Source organism: Apteryx rowi, unplaced genomic scaffold (genome assembly GCF_003343035.1).
Source record: "Apteryx rowi isolate R43461 unplaced genomic scaffold, aptRow1 scaffold_363, whole genome shotgun sequence".
NCBI classification, from domain to species: Eukaryota; Metazoa; Chordata; class Aves; order Apterygiformes; family Apterygidae; genus Apteryx; species Apteryx rowi.
Genome location: NW_020450119.1, coordinates 880240 through 895638, shown reverse-complemented (window position 1 = coordinate 895638; position 15399 = coordinate 880240). Strand labels below are relative to the sequence as shown.

General features: G+C 47.5%; 3 protein-coding genes across 6 annotated transcripts in view; 1 reads left to right on the top strand and 2 right to left on the bottom strand.

The window, feature by feature from the left end:
* The window catches only part of DNAJC17 (DnaJ heat shock protein family (Hsp40) member C17), an 18192-nt gene extending 13093 nt beyond the window's left edge, over positions 1–5099 (top strand). The window contains exons 11-12 of one of the 2 annotated variants that reach the window (XR_003254768.1): positions 3911–3994; positions 4707–4789. Coding sequence is in view for 1 of the 2 variants with exons in the window: in XM_026073140.1 (XP_025928925.1) it covers positions 4707–4829 (123 nt within the window). In the remaining variant the exon portion in view is untranslated. Of the gene's footprint in view, positions 1–3910; positions 3995–4706 lie in introns of both variants that reach the window. The other variant, XM_026073140.1, reaches the window with a different exon arrangement.
* Positions 1027–15399, bottom strand: part of CUNH15orf62 (chromosome unknown C15orf62 homolog) — a 16090-nt gene continuing 1717 nt past the window's right edge. Inside the window, exons 1-4 of one of the 2 annotated variants that reach the window (XM_026073144.1) lie at positions 11695–11775; positions 11472–11566; positions 2846–3374; positions 1027–2412 (exon numbers count right to left, since the gene is read on the bottom strand). In XM_026073144.1, coding sequence (XP_025928929.1) covers positions 1755–2285 — 531 coding nt within the window. In that variant the 5' untranslated portion in view covers positions 2286–2412; positions 2846–3374; positions 11472–11566; positions 11695–11775 and the 3' untranslated portion in view covers positions 1027–1754. Of the gene's footprint in view, positions 2413–2845; positions 3375–11471; positions 11567–11694; positions 11776–15399 lie in introns of those variants that run through there. The other variant, XM_026073145.1, reaches the window with a different exon arrangement.
* Positions 5196–12856, bottom strand: GCHFR (GTP cyclohydrolase I feedback regulator). 2 transcript variants are annotated; one of them, XM_026073143.1, is made up of 3 exons: positions 12716–12856; positions 11472–11566; positions 5196–6128 (listed from the first exon to the last, which is right to left on the bottom strand). In XM_026073143.1, exons 1-3 carry the CDS (start codon positions 12830–12832, stop codon positions 6005–6007), a joined length of 336 nt encoding a protein of 111 aa, XP_025928928.1. In that variant the 5' UTR covers positions 12833–12856; the 3' UTR covers positions 5196–6004. The 2 variants fall into 2 exon arrangements, with proteins under 2 accessions (XP_025928928.1, XP_025928927.1); XM_026073142.1 differs by having other exon boundaries at positions 5197–6128; positions 11472–11812.

Sequence of the window (15399 nt, the reverse complement as noted above, 5' to 3'; positions counted from 1 at the left end):
GGGCCCCACTGTGAGAAGACAGTGTTTGCCCCTGCAGTCCTTGCTGGCTTGTTTCCTCACACAGCCAAGGATATGCTTTGTCCAGCAGCTCCTGGAGAGCTGCCAGAGCTTAACAGGAGAGTTATGCTTGAACTACAAGAGCTGTGGATTGGCCATGGTAACTCTAGGCTGTCTGACAGCAATGACCATTTGATTGCCATGCTGCAGCTCTGGATGATTCAGGGCACACCACAGCTGTATAATGCTGTGAAGAGCGTAGCTTGCCACTACAACAGCATGAAGTATTCATTCCTGGGAAGGTCATCCTTGCATCTTTAGTATTGGTATCCCCCTACCAGTGCTCCACACTCATGTTGGGCCATCTGTTCAGCCATGTTGAAGTGGTGAGAAAAGCTTTCGGTCTGGCACTGTCTTGCATCTTTTCTAAGCTCCTTTGAGGCTGCAGCAAGTTGGGTTCATATTATCTGCCTTTACAGCCTGATGTGAATTTGGCAGGTTAAGGGCTGTCTGTACCTTCTTGGAACGTCTCTGTGCACGTTGCTGTTGTCTGTTTCCAAAGCTTATGATTATCTATCTGTTGTTTTCTTTTGGGGGGGCCTTGGGGGGGATGAGGGGGAAATATGGGGATTGTTTTTTTAAAAAGGGCCCTGGTATCTAATTCAGGTGTGTGAAAAGGTGAGACTTGGTGCCCCAGTAACTTCTGCAGTGTCTTTTTAATAGCTTACCCCGACACTGCCTAAAGTGTTCTCAGCCTGTCGGAGCTCTTCCTGCTGTCCAGCTTGCAGGTGAAGAACTGTGCTGAATTCAGCACTGGGTCTTGATTCTGAGCTGTGTGTGCTAGGTAGGACAGCAGCATGCCAGCAGCACTAGCCTTCTCCCAGCCCAGAAAAACAGAGCCATACTGCTTCTGCACCCCCCTCATAAAAACCTGAGGGACCAGAGAGGTCATTACAGATCAAGGGATCTGTGCTCTTGATGCTGGGGCTTTTTTTGGCTTGCTACCAATGAAATGAGGCAACAAGACACTTCCAATCACAGATACATTTATTCTTTTATATCTGTACAGCTGATAGATCAGTGCATGCTTCAAGCAGCAGTATCTAGGGAAATTTCTTCTCCTGCTAGTAGATAAATAAACTGCTGTTGCTGTTTTTTGAGCCTTTGTGGATGCTTACCTGTTTCCAGGCTGGGAGTGCCAACTGCACTTGAATTAGGGGAAGAGAAAGCCACAAGGAAAAAAAAAGGAGGAATATTTTTGACTTTTGCATCCAAATGTGGTGGGAGAAAAAACACCAGTTTCTGTCTTTTGACCCTTGCTATAGCTGTGGCTTTGAGATAGCGGCACTGCTGTCTCCTTGCAAGCCACCTGGTTATCCACAAATGATGTACACCACATCCCTTTCTGTCCATGCTCCACACGGTCACAGCCACATCCCCAAAATAAGTCCTTTGCCAAACAAGGCCATTCTTCCATGAGGAGAAAGTGTACAGTCAAGATTGGGAAATTCCCATTGCAGAGAATGGAAACTCACTTGTGAGGTTCCAGCAGACAGTGCTCTCATCTAGGCATGCAGCCTGACAGCTCTGCTCCAAAGGACTCCTTAGCAAGGACAAGAACAGTCTGTGATGGGTCAGGCAAGAACAACAAAACAGGCCACTCGGAACAGGGACACTGCAGTATCCTTCCTCCTGTCAGGACTAGAGAAACTGGCAATGTCAGTAGGTAAATGTGATAAATTAAATGGTAAATATCTTCAAATGGCATAATCTCTTGGATTCTGTTTTCTGAGGGTCTGCAGAACATCCTCAAGAAGCGATAGCCCCAAATCCACTTTGAAGGACAGGAAGGGATCAGAAAGATCAGAAAGAGGTGTGCCATTCTGGGAACCTGTTTCTGAGGTCCCACAGTCTGTAGCCTGATCCTTGTGGAAGTGAGTTTGAGTGGCTTTATGGTATTGATGAGTAGCACCAGAAAAGGAGATGTCAGAGTGAGAATCTGTGTGATCAATGATGTTAGGGCAACTAGAACTGTCCAGGTACAGCCGGGGAGGCTTGGGAGGTGCTTGTGCCTTGGCTAGGTTTTGTTCACTCTGACACGACAGGTAATCAGACTTGTCCTTCAGATCCCTTAAGCATTCCCTCTTCTGGCACTGTCCATCATTGTCGAGTGTGTGGCTGTTCTGATTCAAGATGATGACTTGGTTGCCCAGCTTTTTGTGTCTCCTGAGTGAGAAACGCCTAAAGAATGTTGTGGACTTAAYGGACCCTCTCCGCCAGGTATCCATGCTGATGAAAGGTAGTGAAAAGCAGGGAACTGCTGACTGCTCAACAGTCAGATGCTGGACTTCAGTTGCAGGATCAGCAACAAGTCACACAGAACAGGAACAGCCTCTTCCTTCCTTGTTCCTATAGCTAGAAGGAAAACAGAGAGGCTGGTATTGCAGGAAATACAAACTTCTTCACACTACATCCCTGTGTTAGGGAGCAATTGGCATGTCATATATTAGGGAGTCTTTCTCTTCAGTAGAGAAGGAATGGCGATGTCTGAGCTTACTGAATCTGCGCTGCAGAAACAAGCTGATGAAGAATAGCAATAGCACACAGTCACCATGAGAACAGATTTAATCTAGCATCTAGAACAGAAGGGCACTTTGGTACCATGGTAACCAGCCACCTTCATGGTGAAGGGCACAGTATAAAAATCTCAGTAGGTGGTTAGGAAGGGAGCCGGTGACTCAGTCACACTGAAGGAAACCAAAGAAATACAGACAAATGGAAATTTAAAAAGCAACAAAATGAACGTGTAACTAGCATTAGGAAAATCAAATGCAAAATAAAGACTTACTTGGTGGAGGAGCAGCACCCAAGTCCAACAGAGGAGAAACTGCTGAAGCACTCGGAGAGAACTGTGACCACCACATTCACCAATACGATGAGATGTTGGGAGAAGCAAGTCCAGGGACAGTTCAGCCAGGTTGGACCCAAAACACTAAAAATCCACAATGCCTCTTTCTCTTCATTTGCCTCCTGTCACTGCTTCCCAGGCTGCAGTTCCTTGTGCGTATGTATTTGTTTTGAGCCAAGCCCTTGCTGAGTCAGCCACGTCAGAAACTGGGTTTTACACTATTGGTAATTGCCAGGATTGCAGGAAGTAGGTGTGTAGAGTGGCAAAGCATCAACCCACACTCTGCCTGAGGAGAAGGCAAGCTCCTTCAGAGACATCCGGATTGCTTGAGAACCACCAACACAAATGTCGACTTGTAGCCGATCTTGAATCAGACTGTGATTCTTCCCTTGGTGCTCTTCCTACTGTCACTTCTGATGGCTTGTTGTTTCAGCAGGGCTCACAAAAGACACGAGAAGTGATCTCTTGTCTGTTTTAAATTTAAATCCAGAGTGTGAAGTAGTGATTCGGGTTTGTATGGGTGACTCATCTGCATGAGTTTCATGTAGACTAATTCATTCAGCCAGGCAGATGACAGTAAATATCTGTGGTTAATGGACAGGAACTTTGAAGAAACCTAGTTCTGCCACTGAAGACTGATAAAATCTGGCTCTTTCTCAGACACTATGAAAATCCATGCTGCACGATACCGAAAGGTTATTTCATTCGTGCAGTTGCTAAGATATCAGTTATGGTGTAATAGTCTCTTAGTTTCCCAGCCTGAGTTTTCAATTTATTGTGAGCTTCTACTTTGTCCTCACAACTAGTCTGCCTGCAGCTGGAGGAACCACTTTGCTGGCATATAATAGTGAATTTGCACTTGCCCCACTTTCCTGCAGGATCTTATTTTGCTATTCTAGTGGCTTTTCATCCCTACATTTTCTATTTAAGATGTCCTTAAATCACCACTAAATCTAGTTCCTAGAAAAAAGAACATGAAATTTTTCTGTTCATCTTTTTGTCAAGATGCTTTTATTTCTACCTTGAAGTGTCAAGCAAATGAGATGGATGTTTCCAAGCATTGCAGTGCTTTGAGTACCTCCGAAATTGGTAAGGCCACCTACTAATGCTAAATTGCTTTTGAAAGCAGAGTGCCAAAACCACTACTTTGCTTTGAGATAGCAGCTGTCATCTTCAGCCTACATTTATTAGGCAGAGTCTGCAATCACCACTTAACTGACGTGACAGTTGCTGCCGCACGCAGCMGTAAAACTACAAGAGCTTTTGAGAGCTAAAACGCTCTTGTCCCAATAAGGCTTGGAAACATATTTGATTTTCTTTGTACAGCCACTTCCGCGACTACACCAGGGAAAGGTTTGGTTTTTATGGTGCTAGCCTTTATAATGGATTAGTTGTAAACTGGAATTTGTGCACTGGTGTTGTACTTGCAAAGCAAGCTTGTCATCCAGAGTAACCAACCACAGCAAGGCAAGCCATGCTTCCCCATCCAACCTCGTTGAGAACTGGTGGGAGTAGCTCCAGCAATGAGATGGTAATTCAGGCTCCCTGTCTATCCCACTCTCTGTCTCGCTGCTGCCACTGTCAAGGGTCAATAACACAGTTCTTTAGGAAGCTGGCTACTTTCTGCAGAGTAGGCAGCTTTCACACCTTACTGACTTCCCTGGGATCATATTGCTATGAACCACCTCCCTGAATGGAACATGCACGTTGTCAGTGTGATTTATGAAGAGGGAGACTGTAGGAAGTCAGGGCCTGGGCTATGTACTGTCCTTTACAGGTCATATTTGTTTTCTGCTCCTAGAGATCAGTGGTCTCAGAGCGAGACTATGAGAGCTTGGTGATGATGCGGATGCGCCAAGCAGCAGAGAGACAGCAGCTGATTGAACAGCTCAAGCGGGAAGACGCGGAAGAGTCGCACACCTAAGAGGAGAGAGTACGGATTCCCCCCAACCCATCATTCTTCATTTAAAAAGCTGTTTTATTAAATTAAGTCAATAAACCTGCTTTTCTAAAACTGTTGTAGGAATGCAAACTGCTATCGACTGCAGCCCTTATCCCTTTCCCACAGAGGGGAAAAAATGGTTGCACCGGCTTCTGAGCAAGCATGTTACCTCATCAGCCTGTGTACTTAAGAGTAGCTGCCCAGTCACAGGATTTGAGAGGTGCTGTCAGAACAAACCCCAGACTCTTCAAACCTTGAAGCTTCTTTATTCCTGAAAGCTTGTTCAGGAACTGTGGATCCGAAAGGTTTCAGCAACAACAGTTCAGAACAGCCCACAGAAAGATGTCAGTCTCTTTAGATAAATGTTTTATTAGTGTTACCCCTACAGCAGGATCAATACACATAGTCCAAAACAATCCAACATTGCAACTACTGCTGTTAAGATTACGCAGCCTGTACCTGAAATGTTCACTAGACCTTCCTGTGCTGCTCTAAGGCTGTTTCAGGAACCAGGTGTTATGCTTGAGTCTTGGGACTGAAAGTCTGACACTGCTAACCACAATTCCATTTGGGAAAGAAACTAGCCTCGCCGCCAAGTGAAGGGATTCTCAAAGGGCAGTGTGCAGGTTTAGCAGCCACCACTTTGGTTTAAATAGATGAGAGAGTATGCCATTTGTGCTTGGCCTCCCTCCCAACTGCCCACCCACCCCCATGGACTGGGTGGCGGCATTCTCTGAACTCTCACAGCTCAGCACATACCTCTCTGGGACAGCCCTAAGGAAGAGACAGCTAAGTCTGTTATTTGAGCTCCCTCCAATACATGCTAAATAGAGGATGATTAAAATGTAAAAGGATAGTATTTGCCAGACTGCCATTCAGATGAACGCATAGTTAGACCCATCTGCTCTCTGTATATGATTTACCTTTAGTCTGGACTGGGCCTATGTTCCTCCCCTAAGGCCTTGTGCAACGGCAGGGATGGCAAGCTTCTATTAGGTGAAGTTTTGCCTCCATGGCACTCCCCCCACACACACCCACACGAGTGCCTGGAATCTGGGACAGAAAGGAATTACTCAAGGGGAAAAGTTTGCTGTCAGTCCTGTGCGAGATGATCCACAGCAGGGTCTTGTCCAGGTGGAACGTAGAAGTCTTCCTTGCTATTCCTTGTGGAGGCACCACACCAACGTCTGGCCCACACCTGTCATGCTAACCACCCGGTAGCCACAGTTCTCCAGCTTGTCCAAGACTATCCGGGGTGCATCATTCACATAGTACTCCCAGCTGCAAGCAGGCAAGAGGGGAAGAAGTAAGATGAGGTGGAAGAGACAAGGGTTTCCTTGTGGAAATGACTCTGTCTCCGGCATCACTAATAAACCAGTATAAGACATTGCAGTGACCACACCTGGCATACAGCCTGCATGATGCAATGTCTTGGTTGACTAGATGGTGGAGGCCAAAACCCACAGCTTCCAAACCAAGGAGGAGAAAGGCTGCCAAGAATGAAATGGTCACCTAAATTGAAGGGTGGTTTGGGAACTGGTTGCCCAAAGCTACATGCTGGCTGGTTAACTGGACCGAAATTGCAACTGAGGGAGTTCACAAGTATGTGTGGTTGGGAATCCATGGAAAAAGAGGATACTGTCTGCAAAGCAAGGAGGAAAGCGGGGCAGAGGCTTCAAACACATCTTTGGCAACTGCAGCACAGGAACAGCCTGAGCTTTTCCTTGAGTTTCTCTGTTACTGGGAGGTTGCAGATCCGAGAGCTCACAGGGCCTGATAGCTCCCTGTTATCAGACCACGTTTGCTGATGCTTACACCTAGGCCCTAGTTTACCTGGCTGGACCATTTTGGAAATGAAAAAAAAGAAAAAGAATCAAATGTTTCTAAGGAATGAAAAAAAAACAGTGTTTGCCTACATCAGAACACGTGTGTGAGTCAGGTGGTGTTTTTGTGAGCCTGTCCTTGAAATTTGGGTGTTGGAAAAAAATGCTGCCTTCAGCCAAGTACTAAGCCTTTGAAAAACCAGAAGTCATCTGTGCTCAACAAACAGCTGCCAAATAAGGTGGAGCACCAACTCTTCCCTACCCAGGCAGTTCAGAGCAGTCGCACACTGTGAACATCTAAGAATTGACAGGTGGGGGTCTCTGTCTAGCTCTTACTTCTCTAAAGTTTCCGACAGCTCTGTGAATGCTGGAGCAAAAACTTTCCTTCCTTCCACCTGATCCTGGAGGCTGCTTCTCCACTGAAGACCTGAGGGCTGCAAGACTGCTTCTACTGTAAACAAAATAGCCGGTGACTGTGGAGTGGAAGAGTAGCACAATGCGGATACAAAACGGGCTGAATTAGGTTGGGAAGTAGCAGGCCCAAAACGGCAAGCATAACCCTGTGTGCTGGATTCGGCAGCCTTAATGTTCTTTTAACACAGTCTTTTTGGATACAGCTTTTATTCAAACAGATGGGATAAGCTTCATAATTGTCGAGCTCTTAGATGACTCACAGTGCCAGATAAGCTGATAATGATGGGATACAGGATCATTAGTGATGTTGTTTGGGCTGTGTAACAATGATTTTTCTGACTTTGATATGAATAACAAAAAAAAAAAAAAAAAAAATTTCCAGACAAAGTTGCTATTTGCTAAGACTGCAAAATATTAATGGAGTGGTGAGTACTTTTAAAGCATAAAATAATGCTAAGATGTGAAAGCTTTTTTTCTGTTTGTTTCTTAAGACAGACTATACTTTGCTATAATTATAGATGTGGTGTAAAGATAATATGTATTATTACAAGTGGTTTTGAACTTAGTGCTTTCTTTAAGAGGCTTTTCACATGTGCTTCAGATTCACGTGTTGAAATTGGTAAATATTATTCCCATTATGCAGAGAAAGGAACTGAGGTGGGGATTGTTTGCTAGTTGTGGGAACCTAAAAAAACTGAGTGGCTGAGCTAAAATCAGAAGGAAGGTTGGGTTGCCCAGGGCCTTAAACACAACTCTGTATTCAGTGAAACAAAAGATCACATACAACACGTATCAGATACACCACCACCTCTGTTTGCAACCAGTCTGAAACAATATGGGATGGCCATGAAAATTTGCAAAGTCTTTCCTCCCAGCTAAAAGCCAAGAGGGAACATGAAAGTCACCTGAGATTAGACAGGACTTGTGCACCTGCACATCGTCAGGATGTGACCCCAGCTGCCCTGCCTTCCAAATACGCCAGGGCCCAAATAAGTGCACTCATGCTATGCATGGGGAGGGGATTGAACTCGAATAGGAGTATCCTCCAAATGTAGCTATTTTTAGTGATCAGCCAATCTCATAATCTGCACAGCTGTTCTTTCAGCTTCCTTAGTGATGCAGTTTGGCTATGCTCTGGGGAACAGCTAAATTAGCAGGTGCCTTGGACCTCAGCTCCCAGAATGAGATAAAGAGGCAGCATCTGTTTTCATTTAAGACCAAGCAGCGTTGATAGACTTCATAATAACAAGAGATGCCTGGGACAGGGCCCAACAGTCATCCATCCATCCATCCATCCATCCATCTATGTATGTATGTAGGTAGGTAGGTAGGTAGGTAGGTAGGTAGGTATGTCTACTCAAGTGTACAGACTGCCCCCAGAAGAGTTTCCTCTTCTGCAGCAGGGCAGCAGCCAAGAGTCAGGTTTGTAATCTTTGGCCCCACACTGGCTCCTGGAAAAGAGCAGGCTGGTGCAGAGCCTGGCTCTTCTCTTCTTAAACCCCAGATGCCCCTGGGTTTCTGCCCCATATGTCAGATAAGGGGGCGACAACGCATTCCTGCATGCCAGCAGTTGATTGAACTTAATGACATGACATTTGCAGTAGCTAGTGCAGAGCTACATAACAGGATTAGTTCTCTCCTTTATTACAGGTGATTAAGTAGTCTGTTTGTACATTATAGTGCCCCAGCTAGTCCACACTACTTAGACTTTTCTTGCAGGCTCCCTCAGAACTCATCAGGTCAGGTTTAAGGCTTTCAGACCCACAGTGCTATGGGAGGGGCAAGATTTGTGGCATCGCATAGCTGAGTTTCCTGTTGGTAAAGCCTCACTTCCAGTTAGGTGGAGGGAAACCCTGCTAGGCAGTGGTGCAAATAGAGGACCACTCATCCCTCTTGGGAGAAAGCTTTGGATTTCTGGCGGTGAAGCGGTGCTCTGCTGGGAAAGGTGGCTCAGGGCTCACCCACTGGCATGCAACAGTGCCTCTCGGGGCGTGAGTGGCCACATCCCTCTGAAGTTATTTTCTCCACCTCCTCTTGCTCAAGTGCAAATGGGGAAGACGTGCCACTGGGCTATAGGAGAATTACCCTAGATATAATACAAGACATACTAAGAAACAGGTGGGGCCAGATGGAGCTGAAAATATTTACTGCGCACTTGCTAGCCACAGACTGGTGAGGGAGGGCAGAAAGGTGGTGAATCCACCAGCCAGGCCCTAGSAGCAGATCCTAGAAAAAGCTCAGATCCCTTCTCCCAAACAGAAGTAAAATCTGGCACTTTGATACTTTACAACTCTGCACCTCCTCCCTGACTGTCAGGACAGAGACTATGGAGGCATTTTATTTATCTTTCCTTTGCCTTCTCTTCCCCCTGAATCCTAGATAGTTGTTCCTATCTCTCAGGAGCCAGCAGCACTTTTTCTTTCCTCAAGCCTCCTTTTTTTTTCCCCCTCYCAGGTCTCCTTTCTCTCATTGCATAACTCCCTGCCTGCTTCTGGGCTCGGCTTTGCAGGCAGCCACATGAAGCTGACACTCCTGCCAAACTCGTTGCCGCCCACAGGGTTCGGAATAGCAGCATGGAGACTGCTCCGCCGGCAAATCCACCCTAGCACTACTAGGCAGAGAGCTGAGTGACAGAAGGGGTACGAGATCAGTCTTCCTGCAGATGCAGGTAGGCGGTGATGTCCTGAGTTTGCATTTGGAAGGGTTTCTCTTCATCAAGGGCCTTAAACTTTTTTTTTCCCTTCTTCCCTTACTCTCCCACCTTATTCAGTTTTTTAATGCGGCAGGAATTGAGGACTTAGACCTTTATGTTTGCCAGGCTGGTACTGTGTAGGTGGGTTTTCCCGGCCCAGCTGATAGAAGTTGCAGAACAGAGTGGGAAGGAGAGGTCTCCTTCTGTTTAACGCCTGATTTTCCTCCTACTCCTCCTCTGCGCCATGGGGTGAGTGGGCAAGATTCAACAGAAAACTATCTGCTCCCCTCTGTTGTTTCAATTTGCATTTGGGGTTTTGTTTTGCTTTGTTTTTCCTATAGAAAAATAAGAATTCAAAACATCAAGTGAAAAAAAAAGTGGGACAAGATGTAAAGAACATGTCAGTAACATTTACAAGTTGTGCTCTGATGAAGGATGGTGTCAAACTCAGCGTGGGCAGAGAGGTACACAGGGACATGGAGAAACGTAAAATATGTACGGCTTGGAAACAAACAGAAAAATGGGTTGGTGTCAGAGAGGGGAACAGGRAGTAGCTCTAATTCTGCAGCCCAAGGAGAGGCTTGCAGCAGCCTTTGAGTGGGGCTGGCTCAGGCACTCAGTAAAAGGGAGAAGCCTCAGACGAACCGCAATAGAGATTACGATGCAATCGGACAGGCTGGGCATCAGCTTGTCGGGTGGTGTGGCAGCAAAAGAGGCCACAGCCAGACCAAGGCTGCGAGAGGAGGGATGCACGCCCTTGGCCAGAAGCCATTGGCTTCTGAGTGTCTTGGGACTGGAAATGGTAACAAGAGGGAGGCAGCTTGGCTACAAGGACTAAGGACAGGATAAAGGCAGCAAGTGATGCAGAAAGATTTAAATGTTCACGGTGCCTATTCTGGTTCAGCTAGGGCATGCATCAGGTAACAGCCAGGAGGTATCCCAAACATGTAAAAGGTAAGGATGGGGCAGGAGGAAGGTCAGGTGCTAACATGGGGTCAGAGCAAGAAAAAGAAAGAACTAACTGAAATATCAGGAAATGTTTCCTGCAGGTGAGCATTAGCAGGCAAGGTAAAGCACACGTGCATAGCCCTTCATGCCTTGATTTCCACCACCTCATGAAATGCAGTGGCTTTCAGAAAGCACTTTGAACCACAGGGGTTTTCTTTAAAATGCAAACTGAACATTTCACTGCACGTTCAACTCAAGGAGCAGCTGCTGAATGTACAAAACCCACATCACTTTTTAAGGGCACTGCTGATGTACCAGCTTCCTGCAGTTCCAGGGTATGAGGATGAGTCTACAGTTTGAGACTGGTTTCTACAGACACCTCAAAAGGGTCACTTCTCCATGCAGTTATAAAGTTGTGAAGAACGTTTCAACTCAAATTATACAAAATGCTTTAAAAATTGCAAACAAAGGCTATTAAAAGGATCATCAACATAACCCATTCCGAGAGGAGGCATGTGGACAAAGGGCTGTTCTCCAACTCTGTGTCGCAGGGCTGCAAGACAGAGCTGAGAAAAGTAACCAGGTATTTCAGGTCTGCCAAGGTGTTACCTAGTTTTTTTTCACCAGCAACCTAATCCTGAGCTTAAAGGTGAACGTGCGGTTGGAATTTGCTATGGTGGACAGGAAGGAAGCTCTGGGGACAACGAGGAGAGGCAAGAGCATGAGACATAGCACAGGAACACTTACAAGTGGTTACCCAACATGTTCCTCTTCGTGGCCCCCAAGTAGTTCATCAGGTTGGGATCCGAATGTTCATCTCCCACCATGGTTGGGCCGACCTCCTGCAGGGAAACGCAGCAGAGCAGCTGAGCAATGTACCGCAGCATGGCCACCCCCTCCCCGTTCCCCAGGATGGCTCTGGTAAGAGGCTGTCCCTGCACCGTAGAGACCAGGTTTGCTTCATGCTCACCTCTGTCCAGGAAACAAACAGCAGAGTATGAGGGACATTTGCAGCTCTCGAAAGTCCCAGTCCTAAAGCCACGCACTGGTCTCAGGCACAACCAGGGGAAAATGTACTGGGAAGGGAACTGTGTCAGAGGCAAGCAAGAAGGAGAAACTCCTCAGAAGAATAAGGTTTCCAGTGCCATACTTCAGATCCCACTGGTATTTGATGCAGGTTCCTTTGCTTGGTGCTGGGGAGCAGTGTTGATGCATCCCAGCTCAGCACAGTCACCTGTGTGGTCCCCAGAGAGGACTTTGGTGGTTTGCTCCCAGAGGGCCACCTGCTGGCTGAGCTCACGCTGGCCCTGGTCCCACAGGATCCACCGCAGGGGATCTCTGCAGGACAACCTCCTCACCCAAAACTGGCGAGTCTGTAAGTTTTACCGTGTAATGAGGTTTCCCGTGACCATTCGCCTTGCCCTGGCAGAGCCCAGCTTTGGGAATGGCTGCACCAGCAGGGAAAGGTGGGAAAAAAGGGGAGAGAAGGCACCAGGGAATGATTAGGGCAGAGGCAGGGTGACAAGGGACTGCTGCTCTCCCTTGAAACCAAAAGGACAGCAGAGGTGCTGGGGGGAGATAACCAGAAACATGAGTCATCTTGCCATCTAAACCATCAGATGGACTTCCTACATGTCACATGGGGGGAGGGGTGCAAAACCACTTTTGCACAGTGCTCCAAAAGTGCTACTTTGGGAGACTTTCCTGGTCTGGAGGAAGTCCAAAACTAAGAATCAGGGCTCATCAAATAATCATAGCTCAAATGTGATCTCCTCTCAGCTGAGCCACAACAACCACCTGCAGGACTGTTCTCAACCCTGCTGGCAGGCAGCACCCAGCCTCCCTGGAACAGTAAAGCTGAAAGATCAAGAAAACACAGGATCAGACTGCTGGTTTTTACAAGAGGAACATTGTGGCCCCAAAATAACATGCAAGTCAGGACGGCGAGAACAGGGAAAGAAGACGCTGAAGTGTTGACGCAGATGCCTCACCTTGGGGTGGGGGGAATAATTCCAGAGTCTCTGAACATGAGCCATGAATGCACGAGCTGGGCTGCAGTGGTGAGCGGGATGGAGATGAGCACATAAGATCACACATGACTGCATCATGGGACCCACAACTCACCTCTCCTTCCTTGGTGCTCGTGTGGGTGCTAGGATCTTCAGCCCTCCAAAACCCACCCCTGCAGGTTCCGGACTACTCCTCTGCTGAAGACAATGGCAAGTTTCTAATTGATTTTAATAGTTGGAGCAATTGTTTCCTTTTAAGTCCTATCTATGCTACACATAGAAAGTTTGCGAGTGAAAGCCGCTTCTCCAGTGGATGTCACCTATCCACTGACACCAGCAAACCTACTGTACACTATCAGCAACACTTTATAACATGCAAAAATCTGCTCAACCCTAAATAAGGGCATACCTTTTTAAGCATACCCCAGATCCTTTACAACCCCTCTTTTCTCTATCACCCCTTGAAGAAACCAAAGTCGGGGAACAGGCCAAGGGCCCTGCAGCCTTGAGCAGCGGTTGCAAAACCCAGGCTGTTCGTGCTCTGCACGCTCCATGCAGTGGTCCACCCTTATGCAACAGGGTGAACCTTTTGGTCGCAGAAGCAAACACAGCAGAACGGGAAGTCGTGCACTTTGACCTCACGGTTAGGTTAGCAATGAAATGGATGGTTGGCTGAGGGAGGGGGCAGCAGCGTGGCTCAGCTCTGTCACTGTGCACAGCACAGAAAGCAGGGAGTTTGCGCTGGCCTAGAAAAGCCAAGGTATGCGTGTTTTTAGGAAAGCAGAAGAGCAACAACTGAGTTTAACAGAGAGGGCAAAATCCTCTTCTCACAGCACTGATCTATTAGCCAACAGACTCTGACAAACTGCAGGTAAATTCAAAGTTTCAGGAAGAGCCCAGATCAGAGCCCAACTAGAAAGTGTTAAAGCAGCTCAACTAATCAAACATATTTTAGTCAGCTGTGTAACAAGCAGGCACACTCCTACAGTTAGCTGTCTGGAGAGCTGGAGAAGATATAAACTGCCACAGAGGAAAAGTCTTTTCTGTTAGAGTTGCTCCCCCTGCAGCATTCACACCTGCAGCCTGTCTCCAGTCTGAGCCACTCACTCCAGCTAGAGACATGCCATGCAAGAGAAAACAATCTGTCCAACTCACAACCTTCCTCTGCCCTGGCTGTTGCCAGGAAAAAGCAGGAGTTTCAATCATTCCCTACTGGGAGGGGCTGTTCTCAGCTGTGGCTCAACACCAAGTTTAAGGTCAGAAGTGTTTGCTCCGTCCTGTTAAAAAGCAGAGGCTCCAAAGTCTTTGGGGACCTGTCAGGGAGCTGTGTTCCCACCTGGGCTTCCTGCCCATATGAGGGAGTTCTGCATTTCTCAAAAGTCCCAGTCCTAAAGCCACACACAGGCTTCAGGCACAATCAGGGGAAAAATGTACTGTGAACATCACTGCTCCTCCAGGGCTCATCTTCAGTGGGATCCCACAGAGGGAAGTGCTGGAAACGCACCTGCAGCATGGCAAAGCCAGCTAGCTTTGATCCAACAGTAGTGGCAACATTATATACTTCGGACTTACTAGCTGCTTAATGAAATGCTTTAGTCCAGCCCACACCGCCACGGTCTCCCTGTGTCGTTAACTCTGCTAGCCAACTAAAAGCTAACGTGGGTTGCCTGCTCGTCCTCTCATTGGATGATCTCCAGATGTTCAGCGCTTGTTCCCCAGGTCACTGCAGTGGTTTGCCCACACAGACCTAATTCCAACCAATATTTTCAAGTAGCGCTGTGGAGATAGGAGATATTAAACTAGAATATTTAAATTCCCCATGTATCCCCACTGGGTTTCAGAAGTGTGTAATGGAAGATGTTCTTTAACTATGGCAGGCTGCATCTTTCACCAAAGTCCTGCCAGCTTGTTGATCTGTYTTTTTCACGATCCCACCTTTCCTATTGCAAAACCACATCTGCATGTTTTGGCCTTCAGACAATACACATAGCTCCCCTTGGGAGGGAAAAAAAAAGAAACAAATACATATCTGTCTGCTYTTGACGTCCTGGCAGTGCATGCCAGCTGCAACTGGGTTAGCAATAACTGCACTGAAATACCATAGGCTGCAGATTCCCAATCGGTGTGAACTAACGTTTCCTTTATGTCATTATATCAGAATAAGAGGCTACAGCTCTCAGCCTGGTTCTCCGAGAGAGATCCCTGCCACCGACCAGGGGCTGCATGATAACCTTGGTGCCGATGATGCACTTCCCTTCAACCGTGGCTCGGTTTTCAATCGGCACAGCACAGCCTGCAGAGCCACAAGCAGGGAAGAGGGACAACCTATGGTGAGGACGCACAGCCAGACATTAACTAATTTCTCGGACTTTCCCAAGGTCCTATGACTCCTTTCTGCAGTTACGCCACTCACTATTTGAAACCCGCAGGTTTTACTGGGTGGATGGAGTGGCAGCTAACGGGCCCTGGAGCCCTCTCCTCTTCCCAAATTGGTGTTGCACCGGACGGCGCTAAGGGGATGGGGTGAAGGAAGGCTGTGACCACCGCGGTGCGAAGCCCTGTTCGTCGTCCCCGTCCGCCTTGTCCGCTCCTAGCACCTGCGGCTCATCGCGGCGCGCCGGGGCCGGGGCTGCCGCGCATCGCCGCGGAGGTGGGCCCCGATCCGG

Excerpts from the sequence above, each read along its gene's own strand:
- GCHFR (XM_026073142.1), bottom strand. The coding sequence starts at position 12,832 with ATGATGCAGTCATGTGTGATCTTATGTGCTCATCTCCATCCCGCTCAC. Across the intron at positions 11,813-12,715 it reads ATTATTCCCCCCACCCCAAG|TTCCCTTCCCAGTACATTTT; the intron begins GTGAGGCATCTG and ends CCTCTGACACAG. Across the intron at positions 6,129-11,471 it reads AACATGTTGGGTAACCACTT|CTGGGAGTACTATGTGAATG; the intron begins GTAAGTGTTCCT and ends GCCTGCTTGCAG.